Source organism: Salmo trutta, chromosome 15 (genome assembly GCF_901001165.1).
Source record: "Salmo trutta chromosome 15, fSalTru1.1, whole genome shotgun sequence".
Lineage (NCBI taxonomy): Eukaryota > Metazoa > Chordata > Actinopteri > Salmoniformes > Salmonidae > Salmo > Salmo trutta.
In genome coordinates, this window is record NC_042971.1 from 6,550,655 (window position 1) to 6,569,601 (window position 18,947).

At 43.3% G+C, this 18,947-nt stretch overlaps 1 protein-coding gene across 1 annotated transcript; it reads left to right on the forward strand.

The window, feature by feature from the left end:
* Positions 1-1,089: 1,089 nt before the first annotated feature.
* On the forward strand, positions 1,090-18,054 carry LOC115149604 (zinc finger protein 239-like; the record flags this gene model as incomplete). The annotated part of the gene is made up of 2 exons (XM_029692557.1): positions 1,090-1,174; positions 17,108-18,054. Coding segments are annotated over exons 1-2 (1,032 nt in total), but the record flags the coding sequence as incomplete, so codon positions are not given.
* Between the last annotated feature and the right edge of the window lie 893 nt (positions 18,055-18,947).

Sequence of the window (18,947 nt, forward strand, 5' to 3'; positions counted from 1 at the left end):
AATACCCCGTCATGTCAAAGTGGAATTATGTTTTTGGAAATGTTTACACATTTAATTAAAAGCCTAAATAAGTTCAAGAGTAAAGATTTTACTTAACAAGTCACATAAGTTGCATGGACTCACTGTGTGCAATAATAGTGTTTAACATGATTTTTGAATGAATACCTCATCTCTGTACCCCACACATACAATTATCTGTAATGTCCCTCAGTCGAGCAGTGAATTTCAAACACAGATTCAGCCACAAAGACCAGGAAGGTTTTCCAACGCCTCGCAAAGAAGGGCATGTATTGGTGGATGGGTAAAAAAAAGCAGACATTGAATATCCCTTTGAGCATGGTGAAGTTATTAATTACACTTTAGATGGTGTATCAATATACCCAGTCACTAACTCAGTTGCTGGAGAGGAAGGAAACCGCTCAGAGATTTCACCATGAGGCCAATGGTGACTTTAAAATAGTTACAGTGTTTAATGGTTGTGATATGAGAGAACTACGGATGGATCAACAACATTGTAGTTACTCCAGAATATTAACCTAATTGACAGATGGAAAAGAAGGAAGCCTGTACAGAAATAAAAAATATTCCAAAAAATGCATCCTGTTTGCAATAAGGCACTAAAGTAATACTGCAAAAAAATGTGTTGAAGAAATTACCTTTAAATCCTGAATACAAAGTGTTATGTTTAGGGCAAATCCAACACATCACTGACTACCACTCTTCATATTTTCAAACATGGTGGTGGCTGCATCATGTTATGGGTATGCTTGTCATTGGCGTCACTAGAGTCGTCACTACAGTCCCTGGTTCTAATCCAGGCTGTATCACAACTGGCTGTGATCGGAAGTCCCATAGGGCGGCGCACAATTGGCCCAGCGTCGTCCAAGTTAGGGGAGGGTTTGGCCGTCCGGGATGTCCTTGTCCCATCGCGCTCTAGCGACTCCTTGTGGCGGTCAGCATGCACACTGACTTCGGTCGCCAGCTGGACAGTGTTTCCTCCGACACATTGGTGTGGCTGGCTTCCGGGTTAAACGAGCAGTGTGTCAAGATGTGCAGTGCGGCTTGGCAGGGTCGTGTTTCGGAGGACACATGGAACTCAACCTACGCCTCTCCCCCGAGTCCGTAGGGGAGTTGCAATTGGATATCATGAAATTGGTGAGAATAAGGGGTAAAGGTACAAAAAAAATAACATATATATATATATATATACACTCGTACTGAAATTAGATTTTTTTGATGACCTGGCAGATGTGTAAAACCATGTAAACACCTGCAAGACTTCGGTTAGAAGTGAATCACCTGCCTGAACATCCTAATAAGCACCACACAGAGACCTGCATTTTGAAGTCGCTTTAATAATACTTGTGAAAACTGACTTCAGGTGATTGAGGGATCTAGTCTAGATTAAACCTCATAGGACGTTTTATCATGTGGAGGTTTCATTCAGGTCTCTGTTTAATTAATTAAATAATCTGTTTCTCTTTGACAGGAGAGAGACCAGACTCTCCTTCTGACAGCAGGAAGAGTCCTTCAGGGGAACCAGACCCAGAGACGTCCAAACCAGCAGGATGACATCACTGCTCCCAGTGTGGAAAGAGTTTTACTCAGTTAGGGAGCCTGAGAGCACATAAGAGAATACACTCTGGAGAAAAGCTTTACCACTGCTACTTGTGCGGAAAGAGTTTTAGGTGGTTAGGGAGCGTGGAAAGGCATGAGAGGACACACTGTCACGGTTGTAGTTGGGAAAGGATGATCAAAATGCAGCAGGATGGTGGATGCTCATCTTGACGTTTTATTTAACTCAAAATTACGAACACCAAAATAATAAACAACGAACTCACGATCAACACAACAGTCATGTAAGGCTCACTCACGCTAAACAAGAAACAGGCAAAACAAGAAACAATCTCCCACAAAATACAAACCCAAACACACCCTAATATATAGGACTCTCAATCAAAGGCAAAGAGACAACACCTGCCTTCAATTGAGAGTCCCAACCCCAATTAACTAAACATAGAAACAGATACACTAGACTAAACATAGAAATACATGAATATGACACAGTGCCCAAAAACCCCGGAATACATAAATCAAATGCCCTTCTACAACAACCACCACCCCGAACCACATAAAACAAATACCCTCTGCCACGTCCTGACCAAACTACAATAACAATTAACCCTTATACTGGTCAGGATGTGACACACACAGGAGAAAAGCCTTTCCAATGTTCCCATTGTGGAAAGCATTTTGCCCAGTTAGGAAAACTGAACATGCATGAGAGGACACACACAGGAAAAAAGACGTACAACTGCTCCCACTGTGGAAATAAATTTACCCGGTTAAGGTACCTGAAAGAAAACATACAAATACACAGGAGGAGAAGACATACCACTGCTCTCATTGTGGAAAGACATTTTCCCAGTCAGAGGACCTGAAATCACATGAGAGAATAGAGAGACTGGGTTCTGACTTGTGTTTTTGACTGAGAATTTGTGTTTTTGTTTGGACTGTCAGACTTGAGTTCACTTTGTGTAATGTTAGTGCACTATTTTTTTATCACGATTAATCCATTGTCTGGAAGGGTTAAAAATACACTGAAAACATCCAAAATACATCCTGTGTTAAAATCTACAATGCCATGTAAAAACAAGATGACATTGAGGTTAAATAAAGGGTGCTTTACCAATGTAACATATTTTGACACGTCCACTGTGGGGCTCTGCAGAGTCATAATATCCATAACAACTACAGGTCAAACAGGGAAATGGTTCGCATCGTTTTTCCACCATTCATTTTTCCCATAGGGCTGTGTTTTGTTTAGGCTCACCCTGGTGTGACGTTTTGATAACCATGTAAATCTCTCTAGGACAAGGTGACTGAGGACACACAGTGTGTTGTGAATGTATTGTAATGTTTTTAAAATGGTATAACTGCCTTTATTTTAGCTGGACCCCAGGAAGAGTAGCTGCTGCCTTGGCAGGAACTACTGGGGATCCATAATAAACCCCAGGAATAGTAGCCGCTGCCTTGGCAGGAACTACTGGGGATCCATAATAAACCCCAGGAAGAGTAGCTGCTGCCTTGGCAGGAACTAATGGGGATCCATAATAAACCCCAGGAAGAGTAGCTGCTGCCTTGGCAGGAACTAATGGGGATCCATAATAAACCCCAGGAAGAGTAGCTGCTGCCTTGGCAGGAACTACTGGGGATCCATAATAAACCCCAGGAAGAGTAGCTGCTGCCTTGGCAGGAACTAATGGGGATCCATAATAAACCCCAGGAATAGTAGCCGCTGCCTTGGCAGGAACTAATGGGGATCCATAATAAACCCCAGGAAGAGTAGCCGCTGCCTTGGCAGGAACTACTGGGGATCCATAATAAACCCCAGGAAGAGTAGCTGCTGCCTTGGCAGGAACTAATGGGGATCCATAATAAACCCCAGGAAGAGTAGCTGCTGCCTTGGCAGGAACTAATGGGGATCCATAATAAACCCCAGGAAGAGTAGCTGCTGCCTTGGCAGGAACTACTGGGGATCCATAATAAACCCCAGGAAGAGTAGCTGCTGCCTTGGCAGGAACTAATGGGGATCCATAATAAACCCCAGGAAGAGTAGCTGCTGCCTTGGCAGGAACTAATGGGGATCCATAATAAACCCCAGGAAGAGTAGCTGCTGCCTTGGCAGGAACTAATGGGGATCCATAATAAACCCCAGGAAGAGTAGCTGCTGCCTTGGCAGGAACTAATGGGGATCCATAATAAACCCCAGGAAGAGTAGCTGCTGCCTTGGCAGGAACTAATGGGGATCCATAATAAACCCCAGGAAGAGTAGCTGCTGCCTTGGCAGGAACTAATGGGGATCCATAATAAACCCCAGGAAGAGTAGCTGCTGCCTTGGCAGGAACTAATGGGGATCCATAATAAACCCCAGGAAGAGTAGCTGCTGCCTTGGCAGGAACTAATGGGGATCCATAATAAACCCCAGGAAGAGTAGAAGAGTAGCTGCTGCCTATATTTGTCTCTCTTTACTCTCGGATTCTAAAATGCTAATTGGCGTCAAAGTAGACGACATGCAAGACTACAAATCTCTGCAAGCTCCTGCATGTCATCTCTAGTGTGCTGCAGAGATGGTTGTCCTAGAAGGTTCTCCCATCTCCACAGAGGAACTCTGGAGCTCTGTCAGAGTGAACATCGGGTTCTTGTTCACCTCCCTGACCAAGGCCCTTCTCCCCCGGTTTCTCAGTTTGGCCAGGCGGCCAGCTCTAGGAAGAGTCTTGGTGATTCCAAACTTCTTCCATTTAAGAATGATGGAGGCCTCTTTGTTCTTGGGGACCTTCAATGCTGCAGACATTTTTAGGTACCCTTCCCCAGATCTGTGCCTCGACACAATCCTGTCTCAGAGCTCTATGGACAATTCCTTTGGACCTCATGGCTTGGTTTTTGCTCTGACATGCACTGTCAACTGTGGGACCTTACATAGACAGATGTCTGCCTTTCAAATCATGTCCAATCAATTGCATTTACCACAAGTGGACTCCAATCAAGTTGTAGAAACATCTCAAGGATTATCAATGGAATCAGGATGCATCTGAGCTCAATTTCGAGTCTCATAGCAAAAGGTCTGAATACCTAAGTAAATACATTTGCAAAAATCTCTAAAAACCTGTTTTCACTCTGTCATTATGGGGTATTGTGATGTCATTATGGGGCATTGTGATGTCATTAAGGGGTATTGTGATGTCATTATGGGGTATTGTGTGTAGACTGATGAGGGGGGAAAAAGTACATTTTAGAATAAGGCTGTAACGTAACAAAATGTGGAAAATGTGAAGGGGTCTGAATACTTTACTTTTCTACCGCAGTTTTGTACATGATCAAATCAAAGTTTATACACTGTCATGTGATACGTGATATAGAAAAGTCCAATCTTAGGAGAGTACATGGGAGGCACTATACTGTGTATCTGCAGGTGTCTCCACCCTCTGGTGGGATGGACCATGTCTACAGAGAAACCTAGATTCAAATACTTAGATTTGTGTGTATTGGGTATATGTTGTGAAATTGTTAGATTTTACTTGTTAGATATTACTGCACTGTCGGAGCTAGAAACACAAGCATTTCACTACACCCACAATAATATCTGCTAAACATGTGTATGATAAAATGTGATTAGATTTTTATTTGAAATAAACGTCCTATTTATCAAAGCTGCTTTTGGCTGGGGTCAAAATGACTCCAAAGGATTTGAATTTGTTAAAAGTCCATATTGATACAGAAACACTAAACCATGATTTAGATTTACTAACAACAAGTTGATTGACAAAGTCATGAAAAATGTAATAGAATTGAATAAACCACATTTTGGCTATGATAAAAGATATGCCTCTGGGGTCAAAATGATCCATGTCAGAAGTATGGTTCAATGCAAATATGTTGTGGGTGTAAAGTTTGTTTTAAATTCTCACTCATTAAAAACGAATCAATTAACACATGCTTCTCTTTGAACGACTTAATATAATATTAACCTTTTATGAAATAAATGAAAAATAAACGTTTGGTTCCTCAACTGCGTTGCCCTCCAGTCAGCAGATGGCGATGTGCGTCTTTTAGGTTCAGGCGATGCTGCCAGTGTGACGTATAATCTAGTGGACGGGACGCTCCTTCAACAACAACAGCTAGTCAGACACCTCGGTAGCTTTCTAGCAGACATAGCTACAACATTCACGCTCTTTACACTGTTTTGGTGTATATTCGTCGCTGTGTATTAAACACACTTCTGTTGTATGTACTTGTTGGCCCATTTAATTATATATTTACGTTGTTTGTCAGCTAGCTGGTTTGCTAAGTTAGCTTAGAACTAGGCTAGTCGCTAATGCTAACTAGCTATTATCCCCGACCATGAGTTCACTAAGCTACTCTCCTCCTGCTAAAGAAGAGGAGGTCTGCTGGACGGAGAAAGAAGCTCTGGTGAAAGAGGAGGAGGAAGAGAAAGATGTTACAATACAAAAACAAGTAGAGGGTGAGGCTGTTACCGTGAAAGAAGAAGAGAAAGACGTTTCAGTGAAAGAAGAGGAAGACGTGTTCAGAGTGAAAGAGGAGGAGGATGTTACAGTAAAAGAAGAGGAGGATGCAGTTTTTGGAGTGAAAGAGGAGGGGGAGATGACTGTCACATTGGAGGAAGAAGAGAAGGTTGGAGATCTGTTTAACACCAGTAAGTACCGTCTCTGCAGTCGTTGAACCAATATGCAGTAAAGGGGTTCTACACTTTAATGTTGTTCTGTAGGAATGGCTGAAGCTTCACTGTAACGTGTAGAACATCAAGAGTGGACCATCAACAACACGTTAACAATTGATCAAATGCATCCAATGACAATGCCTGAAATACTGTAGTCCTCAATATCTCCTATTAGATTAGCCCAATATGTTCTCTTAAAGGGGCAATCAGCAGTTGTTACATCCATTTTGGGACTTATACATTAATGATATGTACCCATCTGTTTCTTGAATAAATCACTTATAAATGCCTCATGAGCTTAGTTCAACTGTCGTACCCCATCAGAACCCAAAATGCACTGCTCAAAAAAATAAAGGGAACACTTAAACAACACATCCTAGTTCTGAATGAAAGAAATAATCTTATTAAAAACTTTTTTCTTTACATAGTTGAATGTGCTGACAACAAAATCACACAAAAATAATCAATGGAAATCCAATTTATCAACCCATGGAGGTCTGGATTTGGAGTCACACTCAAAATTAAAGTGGAAAACCACACTACAGGCTGATCCAACTTTGATGTAATGTCCTTAAAACAAGTCAAAATGAGGCTCAGTAGTGTGTGTGGCCTCCACGTACCTGAATGACCTCCCTACAACGCCTGGGCATGCTCCTGATGAGGTGGCGGATGGTCTCCTGAGGGATCTCCTCTCAGACCTGGACTAAAGCATCCACCAACTCCTGGACAGTCTGTGGTGCAACGTGGCGTTGGTGGATGGAGCGAGACATGATGTCCCAGATGTGCTCAATTGGATTCAGGTCTGGGGAACGGGCGGGCCAGTCCATAGCATCAATGCCTTCCTCTTGCAGGAACTGCTGACAAACTCCAGCCACATGAGGTCTAGCATTGCCTTGCATTAGGAGGAACCTAGGGCCAACCGCACCAGCAAATGGTCTCACAAGGGGTCTGAGGATCTCATCTCGTTACCTAATGGCAGTCAGGCTACCTCTGGCGAGCACATGGAGGGCTGTGCGGCCCCCCAAAGAAATGCCACCCCACACCATGACTGACCCACCGCCAAACCGGTCATGCTGGAGGATGTTGCAGGCAGCAGAACGTTCTCCACGGCGTCTCCAGACTCTCTCACGTCTGTCACATGTGCTCAGTGTGAACCTGCTTCATCTGTGAAGAGCACATGGCGCCAGTGGCGAATTTGCCAATCTTGGTGTTCTCTGGCAAATGCCAAACGTCCTGCACGGTGTTGGGCTGTAAGCACAACCCCCACCTGTGGACGTCGGGCCCTCATACCACCCTCATGGAGTCTGTTTCTGACCGTTTGAGCAGACACATGCACATTTGTGACCTGCTGGAGGTCATTTTGCAGGGCTCTGGCAGTGCTCCTCCTGCTCCTCCTTGCACAAAGGCGGAGGTAGTGGTCCTGCTGCTGGGTTGTTGCCCTCCTACGGCCTCCTCCACTTCTCCTGATGTACTGGCCTGTCTCCTGGTAGCGCCTCCATGCTCTGGACGCTACGCTGACAGACACAGCAAACCTTCTTGCCACAGCTCGCATTGATATGCCATCCTGGATGAGCTGCACTACCTGAGCCACTTGTGTGGGTTGTAGACTCCGTCTCATGCTACCACTAGAGTGAAAGCACCGCCAGCATTCAAAAGTGACCAAAACATCAGCCAGGAAGCATAAGAACTGAGAAGTGGTCTGTGGTCACCACCTGCCGAACCACTCCTTTATTGGGGGTGTCTTGCTAATTGCCTATAATTTCCAACTGTTGTCTATTCCATTTGCACAACAGCGTGTGAAATTTATTGTCAATCAGTGTTGCTTCCTAAGTGGACAGTTTGATTTCACAGAAGTGTGATTGACTTGGAGTTACATTGTGTTGTTTAAGTGTTCCCTTTATTTTTTTGAGCAGTATATAAGCTTTTTTTACTCCAATGTTTGTCAGTAAATATTAACAAACACTGTATATACTCAAAACATGGTTAAAACTATAATGTTGATATCATGGATGGTTACATTTCTCTAGCCCCATCCCTCAGCTTTTTACCGAAACAGGCAGGGAGTACGCTTTGTTATTGTTTCTACTGCTGATTGCTGCACCCGTTACTCCTCAAGGTCCAAGGACTGTATGTTATTTTCAGATGTAGACTGGCTCTGGCAGTCAAAATAGTCAAATATTCCATCATCAAATTTATTTATATAGCCCTTCTTACATCAGCTGATATCTCAAAGTACTGTACAGAAACCCAGCCTAAAACCCCAAACAGCAAGCAATGCAGGTGTAGAAGCACGGTGGCTAGGAAAAACTCCCTAGAAAGGCCAAAACCTAGAGAGGAACCAGGCTATGAGGGGTGGGCAATCCTCTTCTGGCTGTGCCGGGTGGAGATTATAACAGAACATGGCCAAGATGTTGAAATGTTTATAAATGACCAGCATGGTCAAATAATAATAATCACAGTAGGTGTCGAGGGTGCAACAAGTCAGCACCTCAAGAGTAAATGTCAGTTGGCTTTTCATAGCCAATTATTGAGAGTATCTCTACCGCTCCTGCTGTCTCTAGAGAGTTGAAAACAGCAGGTCTGGGACAGGCAGCACGTTCGGTGAACAGGTCAGGGTTCCATAGCTGCAGGCAGAACAGTTGAAACTGGAGCAGCAGCACGGCCAGGTGGGAGAAGCAAGGAGTCATCATGCCAGGTAGTCCTGAGGCATGGTCCTAGGGCTCAGGTCATCCGAGAGAGAGAGAAAGAAAGAAAGAGAGAGAGAACTAGAGAGAGCATACTTAAATTCATACAGGACACCGGATAAGACAGGAGAAATACTCCAGATATAACAGACTGACCCTAGCCCCCTGACACATAAACTACTGCAGCATAAATACTGGAGGCTGAGACAGGGGGGTCAGGAGACACTGTGGCCCTATCCGACGATTCCCCCGGACAGGGCCAAACAGGCAGGATATAACCCTACCCACTTTGCCAAAGCACAGCCCCCACACCACTAGAGGGATATCTTCAACCACCAACTTACCATCCTGAGACAAGGCCGAGTATAGCCCACAAAGATCTCCGCCATGGCACAACTCAAGGGGGGTGCCATCCCAGACAGGAAGACCACGTCAGTGACTCAACCCACTCAAGTGACACACCCCTCCTAGGGACGGCATGGAAGAACACCAGTAAGCCAGTGACTCAGCCCCTGTAATTGGGTTAGAGGCAGAGAATCCCAGTGGAAAGAGGGGAACCGGCCAGGCAGAGACAGGAAGGGCGGTTCGTTGCTCCAGAGCCTTTCCGTTCACCTTCACACTCCTGGGCCAGACTACACTCAATCAAAGGACCTATTGAAGAGATGAGTCTTCAGTAAAGACTTATAGGTTGAGACTGAGTCTGCGTCTCTCAAATGGGTAGGCAGACCATTCCATAAAAATTGAGCTCTATAGGAGAAAGCCCTGCCTCCAGCTGTTTGCTTAGAAATTCTAGGGACCATTAGGAGGCCTGCGTTTTGTGACCGTAGCGTACGTGTAGGTATGTACAGCAGGACCAAATCGGAAAGATAGGTAGGAGCAAGCCCATGTAATGCTTTGTAGGTTAGCAGTAAAACCTTGAAATCAGCCCTTGCCTTAACAGGAAGCCAGTGTAGAGAGGCTAGCAATGGAGTAATATGATCAAATGTTTTAGTTCTAGTCAGGATTCTAGCAGCCGTATTTAGCACTAACTGAAGTTTATCTAAATGTGAATCGATTCTCAATTGCGATAAGTTTCTAGAAACATAAATTACTGTACTTTCATATCACATCAAAATAATTTCACCTAATACTTTCATATCACATCAAAAACATTTCAAATAATACTTTCATATCACATCAAAATCATTTCACACAATACTTTCATATCACATCGTAACAAGTAACGCCCCAAATGGTAAACCAAATTAGTTTCTCATCATTTCTCCTTCCTTCGGGCTTCTTTTTCTTTGGACTTTATATGGCGGTTGGCAACCAACTTTAAGGTGCATTACCACCATCAACTGGACTGGAGTGTGGACCTCAGTTCATCTTTCAATCACCCACATGGGTATATACCAAGACAGTCATGAAGAGGGCACAACAAAACCTTTTCCATGGGTCCCCAGATCCTCAAAAGCTAATACAGCTGCACCATCGAGAGCATCCTGACCGGTTGCATCACCGCCTGGTATGGAAACTGCTCGGCATCGGACCATAAGGCACTACAGAGGGTAGTGCGAACTGCCCAGTACATCACTGTGGCCAAGCTTCCTGCCATCCAGGACCTATATAATAGGCAGTGTCAGAGCAAAGCCCATAAAATTGTCAGAGACTCCAGTCACCCAAGTTTTAAACAGTTTTCTCTGCCACCGCACTGCAAGCGGTACCGGAGCGCCAAGTCTAGGACCAAAAGCCTCCTCAACAGCTTCTACCCCCAAGCCATAGGACTGCTGAACAATTCATAAAATCGCGACCGGACAATTTACATTGACCCCCCACCCCCCTCCCTTTTGTGCACTGCTGCTACTCGCTGGTTGTTTGTTACCTATGTATAGTCACTACGCCCCCACTTTCACCTTCATGTACAGATTACCTCAACTAGCCTGTACCCCTGCACACTGACTTGGTACCGGTGCCCCCTGTATATAGCCTGGTTATTTTTAATCTTATTGTGTTACTTTTTATTATTACTTTTTATTTTTGTCTACTTGGTGTCTTAGACCGCTGCGCAACTCAGGAGCCCCAAAATCATGTTCTAGTACTGTCCCCAACTAGAGTCATCTGTTCTTTCTACCAATCGATTGGTTGAAATGTTATGTGTATTTTTCCATATATAGACACACCCCATGTGTTTTAATAAAATCAACTGTGTGTACTGAACTGGTCTGATGCTTTAAGCTGTTTGATCAAATAATTAAGACAAATTACTGGAGGGAGCCAGAGATCAAGATAACCTAACCAGAAGGAGAAACATTCTGCCGTTATGCTCCTGAAGTTTCCAGTAATGGGCTACACCAGCGGTCGGCAACCTTTTCCATTTGGAGTGGCAATGTATCTTACCATTTCTACCAATCTGGTGCCAGTTCTGATTTCCATATGCATATTTTACTGGAACAGTTTCATTTAATTCATAATAGTATCTCGAAATCATTGTCTGTGATTAATCTACATTCTATCTAAATCTAAATGAAAATTATACAAATCTAAAAGTAACTTTTATTGCCATTGCCAACTGTGTAAAAATAGCCTACATAACAAATAAAAACATTGCAGCCTGCAGGTAGAAAATATCCTACAAAATCACATTGGCTATTTAGTCCTTGTTAGCCACTGCTAGCGGCCTTTATCTTTTCAGCTCAGACACCAGCCGCTTTTTGCCTGGATAATACCTGCCAGTCCGCACAGCCGATATCAACACTGAGCATATCGGACTGTTTTTCTCCACTACATCACCGTATTCCTGCCGTAAGCTCTGGACCATTACACCAGATAATCGCAGCTAGCTAGCTGCTAACGAGTGGCCCAGCCCCGAAGCTAGCCTTGAGCCAGGCCCATCTCCCGGCCTGCTCAGTGGACCCTATGATCACTCGGCTACACAGCTGATGCCTCCCAGACTCTTCACCAAGACTACATCACCGGATTCCTGCCGTAAGCTCTGGACCTTTGCACCGGACGCACCGGAGTGGCTATAGTGGCTAATTCCCTTGTCCCAAAGCTAGCACCAGATAGCTTCGAGCCAGGTGCATCTCCCGGGTAGCAAACAAAATTACTCCAGATACAATACCTCTTTTGCCAATTGGCCTGGACCCTTTGTTGACACGGAGCCCCGCCGATCCATCACGTCTGGTCTGTCGATGCAATTCCGTCCGATGTGCTCTCAACCAGCCTTTGCCAGACGTCGGTGATGCCCTTGTCCCGAAGCTAGCACCAGTTAGCCTCGAGCCAGGCACATCTCCCGGCTAGCGTAGTAACGACTACCTAACAGCTTCCCTGGTTCATATATTGCTGTTCACTGGACCCTATGATCACTTGGCTACATAGCTGATGCCTGCTGGACTGTTCATTAATCACTACTCCATTTTGTTTATCTGTTGGCCCAAGCCTCGAACTCAGGCCCTGTGTGTAGTTAACTGACCCTCTCTGCCCATTCATCGCCATTTTACCTGTTGTTGTTGTCTTAGCTGATTAACTGTTGTCTTACCCGTTGTTGTCTTAGCTAGCTCTCCCTATCAACACCTGTGATTGCTTTATGCCTTGCTTTATGTCTCTCTCTAATGTCAATATACCTTGTATACTGTTGTTTAGGGTAGTTATCATTGTTTTATTTTACTGCGGAGCCCCTAGTCCCACTCAACATGCCTCAGAGAACTCTTTTGTCCCACCTCCCACACATGCGGTGACCACACCTAGCATAATTGGTGCCTCCAGAGATGCAACCTCTCTTATCGTCACTCAATGCCTAGGTTTACCTCCATTGTACCCGCACCCTACCATACCCCTGTCTGTACATTATGCCTTGAATCTATCCTACCACGCCCAGAAATCTGCTCCTTTTATTCTCTGTTCCCAACGCACTAGAAGACCAGTTATGATAGCCTTTAGCCTTACCCTCATCATTCTCCTCTGTTCCTAGGGTGATGTAGAGGTTAACCCAGGCCCTGTGTGTCTCCAGGCGCTCTCATTTGTTAACTTCTGTAACCGTAAAAGCCTTGGTTTCATGCATGTTAACATCAGAAGCCTCCTCCCTAAGTTTGTTTTATTCACTGCTTTAGCACACTCCGCCAACCCTGATGTCTTAGCCATGTCTGAATCCTGGCTTTGGAAGGCCACCAAAAATTCTGAAATTTCCGTTCCCAACTACAACATTATCCGTCAAGATAGAACTGCCAAAGGGGGAGGAGTTGCAATCTACTGCAGAGATGGCCTGCAAAGTTCTGTCATACTTTCCAGGTCCATGCCCAAACAGTTCGAGCTTCTAATTAAAAAAAAGAATCTCTCCAGAAATAAGTCTCTCACTGTTGCCGCCTGTTACAGACCCCCCTCAGCTCCCAGCTGTGCCCTGGACACCATATGTGAATCGATTGCCCCCCATCTATCTTCAGAGTTTGTTCTGTTAGGTGACCTAAACTGGGATGTGCTTAACACCCCGGCCGTCCTACAATCCAAGCTAGATGCCCTCAATCTCACACAAATTATCAAGGAACCCACCAGGTACAACCCTAAATCCGTAAACATTGGCACCCTCATAGATATTATCCTGACCAACTTGCCCTCCAAATACAGCTCTGCTGTTTTCAATCAGAATCTCAGCGATCTCTGCCTCATTGCCTGCATCTGTTATGGGTTCTCGGTCCAACGATCAACCCTCATCACTGTCAAACGCTCCCTAAAACACTTCTGCAAGCAGGACTTTCTAATCGACCTGGCCCGGGTCTCCTGGAAGGTAATTGACCTCATCCCGTCAGTAGAGGATGCCTGGTTGTTTTTTTAATTATAATTTCCTCACCACCTTAAATAAGCATGCCCCTTTCAAAAAATATAGATCTAAGAACAGATATAGCCCTTGGTTCACTCCAGACCTGACTGCCCTCAACCAGCACAAAAACATCCTGTGGCGTACTGCACTAACAGCTCCCCACCCCCCACAGTTACTTCCCCAAGCCTCCCCAGCATCTCCTTCTTCTTCCATCTTCTCAAGATTCCTAAAGATTGGAACGCTTCCGTGGTCATCCCCCTCTTTAAAGGGGGTGACACTCTAGACCCAAACTGTTACAGAGCTATATCCATCCTGCCCTGCCTTTCTAAAGTCTTTGAAAGTCAAGTTAACAAACAGATCACTGACCATTTTGAATCCCACCATACCTTCTCCGCTGTGCAATCCAGTTTCCGAGCTGGTCACGGGTGCACCTCAGCCACGCTCAAGGTACTAAACGATATCATAACCGCCATCAATAAAAGACAGTACTGTGCAGCCGTCTTCATCAACCTGGCCAAGGCTTTCGACTCTGTCAATCACTGTATTCTTATCGGCAGACTCAATAGCCTTGGTTTCTCAAATGACTGACTCGCCTGGTTCCCCAACTACTTCTAAGACAGAGTTCAGTGTGTCAAATCGGAGGGCCTGTTGTCCGGACCTTTGGCAGTCTCTATGGGGGTACCACAGGGTTCAATTCTCGGACCGACTCTTTTCTCTGTTCAACGATGTTGCTCTTGCTGCGGGTGATTCCTTGATCCACCTCTACGCAGACGACACCATTTTGTATACATCTGGCCCTTCATTGGACACTGTGTTAAAACAGGGACATTGATCTGTTTAACACCAGTAAGTACAGTGAGTAATATCTAATAAAACAGGGACATTGATCTGATTAACACCAATAAATACAGTGAGTAATATCTAATAAAACAGGGACATTGATCTGATTAACACCAGTAAATACAGTGAGTACTATCTAATAAAACAGGGACATTGATCTGATTAACACCAGTAAATACAGTGAGTAATATCTAATAAAACAGGGACATTGATCTGATTAACACCAGTAAATACAGTGAGTAATATCTTATAAAACAGGGACACAAACTCTGCAGTTGTTGAACTAATGTGTGATTTTTAAAAGGGCATTCTACACTCAAATATGTTTTTGTACTGTATGAATTGTTCATGACGTCCTCCAGGGATTTTTAAACTTTTCCTGTTGAAAAGTGATATAAATACAGTAAAGTATAAACACACTAATGGGAAACAAATAAATTTTTTGAGCAAAATAGTGTTTTTTTAACAACTGCAAACTAGAAGGAGTGAGTGATGTCATAGTAAGGCCTTCAAGGAGTTGGCTTGATGGGAAGTCGTGATGTCCTCCAATAGGAGACTGATCTTCATGTGAATATTCATTATTCTTTTTAAAATCCTTCCTGTTCTGTCAAGTTGGTTGTTGATCATTGCTAGAAAGCCGTTTTCAAGTCTTGCTATAGACTTTCAAGATGATTTAAGTCCAAACTGTAACTAGGCCACTCAGGAACATTCAATGTCATCTTGGTAAGCTCCTCCAGTGTAGATATGGCCTTGTGGTTTAGGTTATTGTCCTGTTAGGACAGTTTTTGTTGTATTCAGATCTCTGAAATGCTCTCTACCTACGTAACATTTAGTATTTCCTTATGTTACGCTGGGAAACAGTTTTCATGGGCACAGAAATCCTAAATTATTTTAGAGTTTGCTAAATCCAATGGTTCTAACCTAGAGTCACCTTAACTTTATTGACACCCAAATGGATACTGTCATTAATGCGGTTCTTCAATAATTACACATAATTCTTAATACTGTAGCTGTTTAGTTACAGTCACATGTTCAACTATCATCAGCTGATCCAGAAAATCATTTTCTGAATGACAGTCATATGACAAACATCACGACATGCAACAACAACCAAAGTGCTTCTTCATTCATTACTCTGGTAAAGACAGTTATGCCGTGCTCCACGTTGGATCCATCATCTCAAACAAATTGATGTTTATAATGTGTTATTGTTTGGTTGATTTACAGTAGGGTCTCGTTAGTCCGTTTGGACACAGAGATACTTAGCTCATAATGTGTAGAGAACTGTTCCTTGATGGATAGGCTATTGTACAACACACAGAGCTATTTTCCTATATTTGTTGTTTGGTGAAGTTATGGGTCCTACAGTAGGTCTATGTTGTTGTTAGGTGAAGTTATGGGCCATTTTGGCAAACAGTGTACAAACCCTCATTGTCTCATTGATGAAAAAGCCAAAGAGTTTAAGTGTTTTTTAAGTACAAAGAGGTTGATTTGCGATGATGACACAACCATTATATTAAGCAGGACATTCAAGCGAGCCTTACAATTATAATCCAAAGTAGTGTGAAATGTTCTCATAAGCAACCTGGAAATGGAGGTTACTCCCCTGAGCAAAAATCTTTTCTCACCAGCAAACACAGAAAGGGGCTACAATCTTAGATGTTACTACTAATGTGAAAACAAGACAAAATATGACTATTGTTGCTCATTTTAAGACAAATGTCAAATAATCATTACATTCATTACAGACGTCAATTGTTGTACAACATCAACATCATGGCTACGCTGTTGGCATCACCTTTTACAGTGGATTTCTGCTGTTGTGGGCCTTTGACCTGTTGGGGCTAGGGGGCAGTATTTTCACGGCCGGATAAAAAACGTACCCGATCTAATCTGGTTACTACCCCTGTCCAGAAACTAGAGTATGCATATAATTAGTAGATTTGGATAGAAAACACTCTAAAGTTTCTAAAACTGTTTGAATGGTGTCTGTGAGTATAATAGAACTCATATGGCAGGCCAAAACCTGAGAAAATTCCATACAGGAAGTGCCCTGTCTGACAATTTATTGTCCTTCTGTTGCATCTCTATCGAAAATACAGCATCTGTGCTGTAACGTGACATTTTCTAAGGCTTCCATTGGCTCTCTAAAGCCGCCAGAAAGTGGAATGGGGTGTCTGCTGTCTCTGGGCAAAGTACAGCAGCTCTGTTTGTGAGTGGTCAGCCTGGGGACAGTGAGACTGAGATGTGCGTTCACGAGACTTCTCAATTTTTTTTTCTTTCAGCCTTTGAATGAATACAACGTTGCCCGGTTGGAATATTATCGCTATTTTACGAGAAAAATAGCATAAAAATTGATTTTAAACAGCGTTTGACATACTTCTAAGTACGGTAATGGAATATTTTGAAATTCTTTGTCACGAAATGCGCTCGCATTTTTGAGGTATTTGTATTTCGCGCCACACGATTCCACTGGCTGTTGACTAGGGTGGGACGTAGAAGTTAACCATCTGTATGACTTTGTCATTCACACAGGAGAAAGACTTGACTATCGTGGATCCTCTGGGGAGCCTCAACAACCTCATGATGCTGACAAGGCAGAGAAGAGTCTCTCCAGATCAGAACTCCTCAAGAAACACCAGCAGAGAACCACAGGGAAGATAATTCACCGCTCTGACTGTGGGAAGAGATTCACCTCATCAGCAGAAGCTAAAATTAATCAGAGAAGCCACACAGTAGAGAAACCTTATTGCTGTACTCAATGTGGGAAGAGTTTTGATACATCTAGCCATCTTATTGTACACCAAAGAACACACACAGGAGAGAAACCTTATAGCTGTGATCAATGTGGGAAGAGTTTTACTCAGCTAAGCCACCTGATATCACACCAGAGAATACACACAGGAGAGAAACCTTATAGCTGTGATCAATGTGGGAAGAGTTTTACTCACCAAAGCAGCCTGATATCACACAAGAGAATACACACAGGAGAGAAACCTTATAGCTGTGATCAATGTGGGAAGAGTTTTACAAAGTCGAACAATCTGACCCTTCACCAGAGAACACACACAGGAGAGAAACCTTATAGCTGTGATCAATGTGGGAAGAGTTTAACTCATTCAACCAGCCTGATATTACACCAGAGAACACACACAGGAGAGAAACCTTATATCTGTGATCAATGTGGGAAGAGTTTTACTCAGCTCAGCAGCCTGACATCACACCAGAGAACACACACAGGAGAGAAACCATATAGCTGTGATGAATGTGGGAAGCGTTTTACTAGGTCGAGCAGTGTGACTCTCCACCAGAGAACACACACAGGAGAGAAACCCTATAGCTGTACTCAATGTGGGAAGTTTTTTTTTACATCTAGCCATCTGAAGATACACCAGAGAAGACACAGAGGAGAGAAATGTTATAGCTGTACTCAATGTGGGAAGAGTTTTGTTCAATCTGGCGAACTGAAGAAACACCAGAGAACACACATAGGAGAGAAACCTCATGGCTGTGACCAGAGATAATCTGATAAAAGATCTCTGATCAAATATCAGAAAATACATGAAGGAGTTGTTTCATGATATCAATGAATTAATGTCACAATGTAGAATGTTTTAACATTGTAGAAGGATTATTTTAATGTCACAATGTAGAACCCTAAATGTTTGTCCCCTGTTCTATTGATATCAACATGATATGGATATTAGCCTCAGGGAAAAATTGATGAATGATGACAAATAAGTGTTGCTTCCTTTGTTTAGTGTCCCCTACATTTAAATGCATCACTCCCAAATATAGCTGACTGTCTTCTGCAGGTCTGTCAAAACGAATGTTTTAATATTCCATCATCATTAAGTTAATTATTGCCAAATCAAAATTAACAAAGGGGTGTACATTTGGTTTTGATATTTACAATTCATGTAACATTTAGTGATCATAATTATTCATGCAACCAACTGACAATTTTCAGGTATAATTATATTGACGTTGTTGCCCTTCTTTTAGAATATCAGGGTTCATTCTCAGATGTGCCAACCCAAATGTACTAGAGCATGACATTGTGGACTGGGCCCTGATCCAACAACATCCCTATCTAGTGAACCCTGAGAAGAGAGAGAAGCTCCGCAGTGAGGTGGAAAGTTACTACGGATATTGCAGGAGTTTCCTCTTGAAATCAGACATGTCCGTGGTAAGGACAACTTGGTTGCTGATTGTCTCAAGTATGGGCAGTCTCAAATATGCGTTTTGCGTTTAGGCAGTGCCTTACCATGGATCACAATTTATTTTGACTGCACGTTTTTCTGTATTGGAGATGTGTTTTGTTTGGGCTCGTTCCAAGGTGACGGGAGTTCTAGAAATTAGTGAGTTTTTCAAAACTTAAGATTGTAGA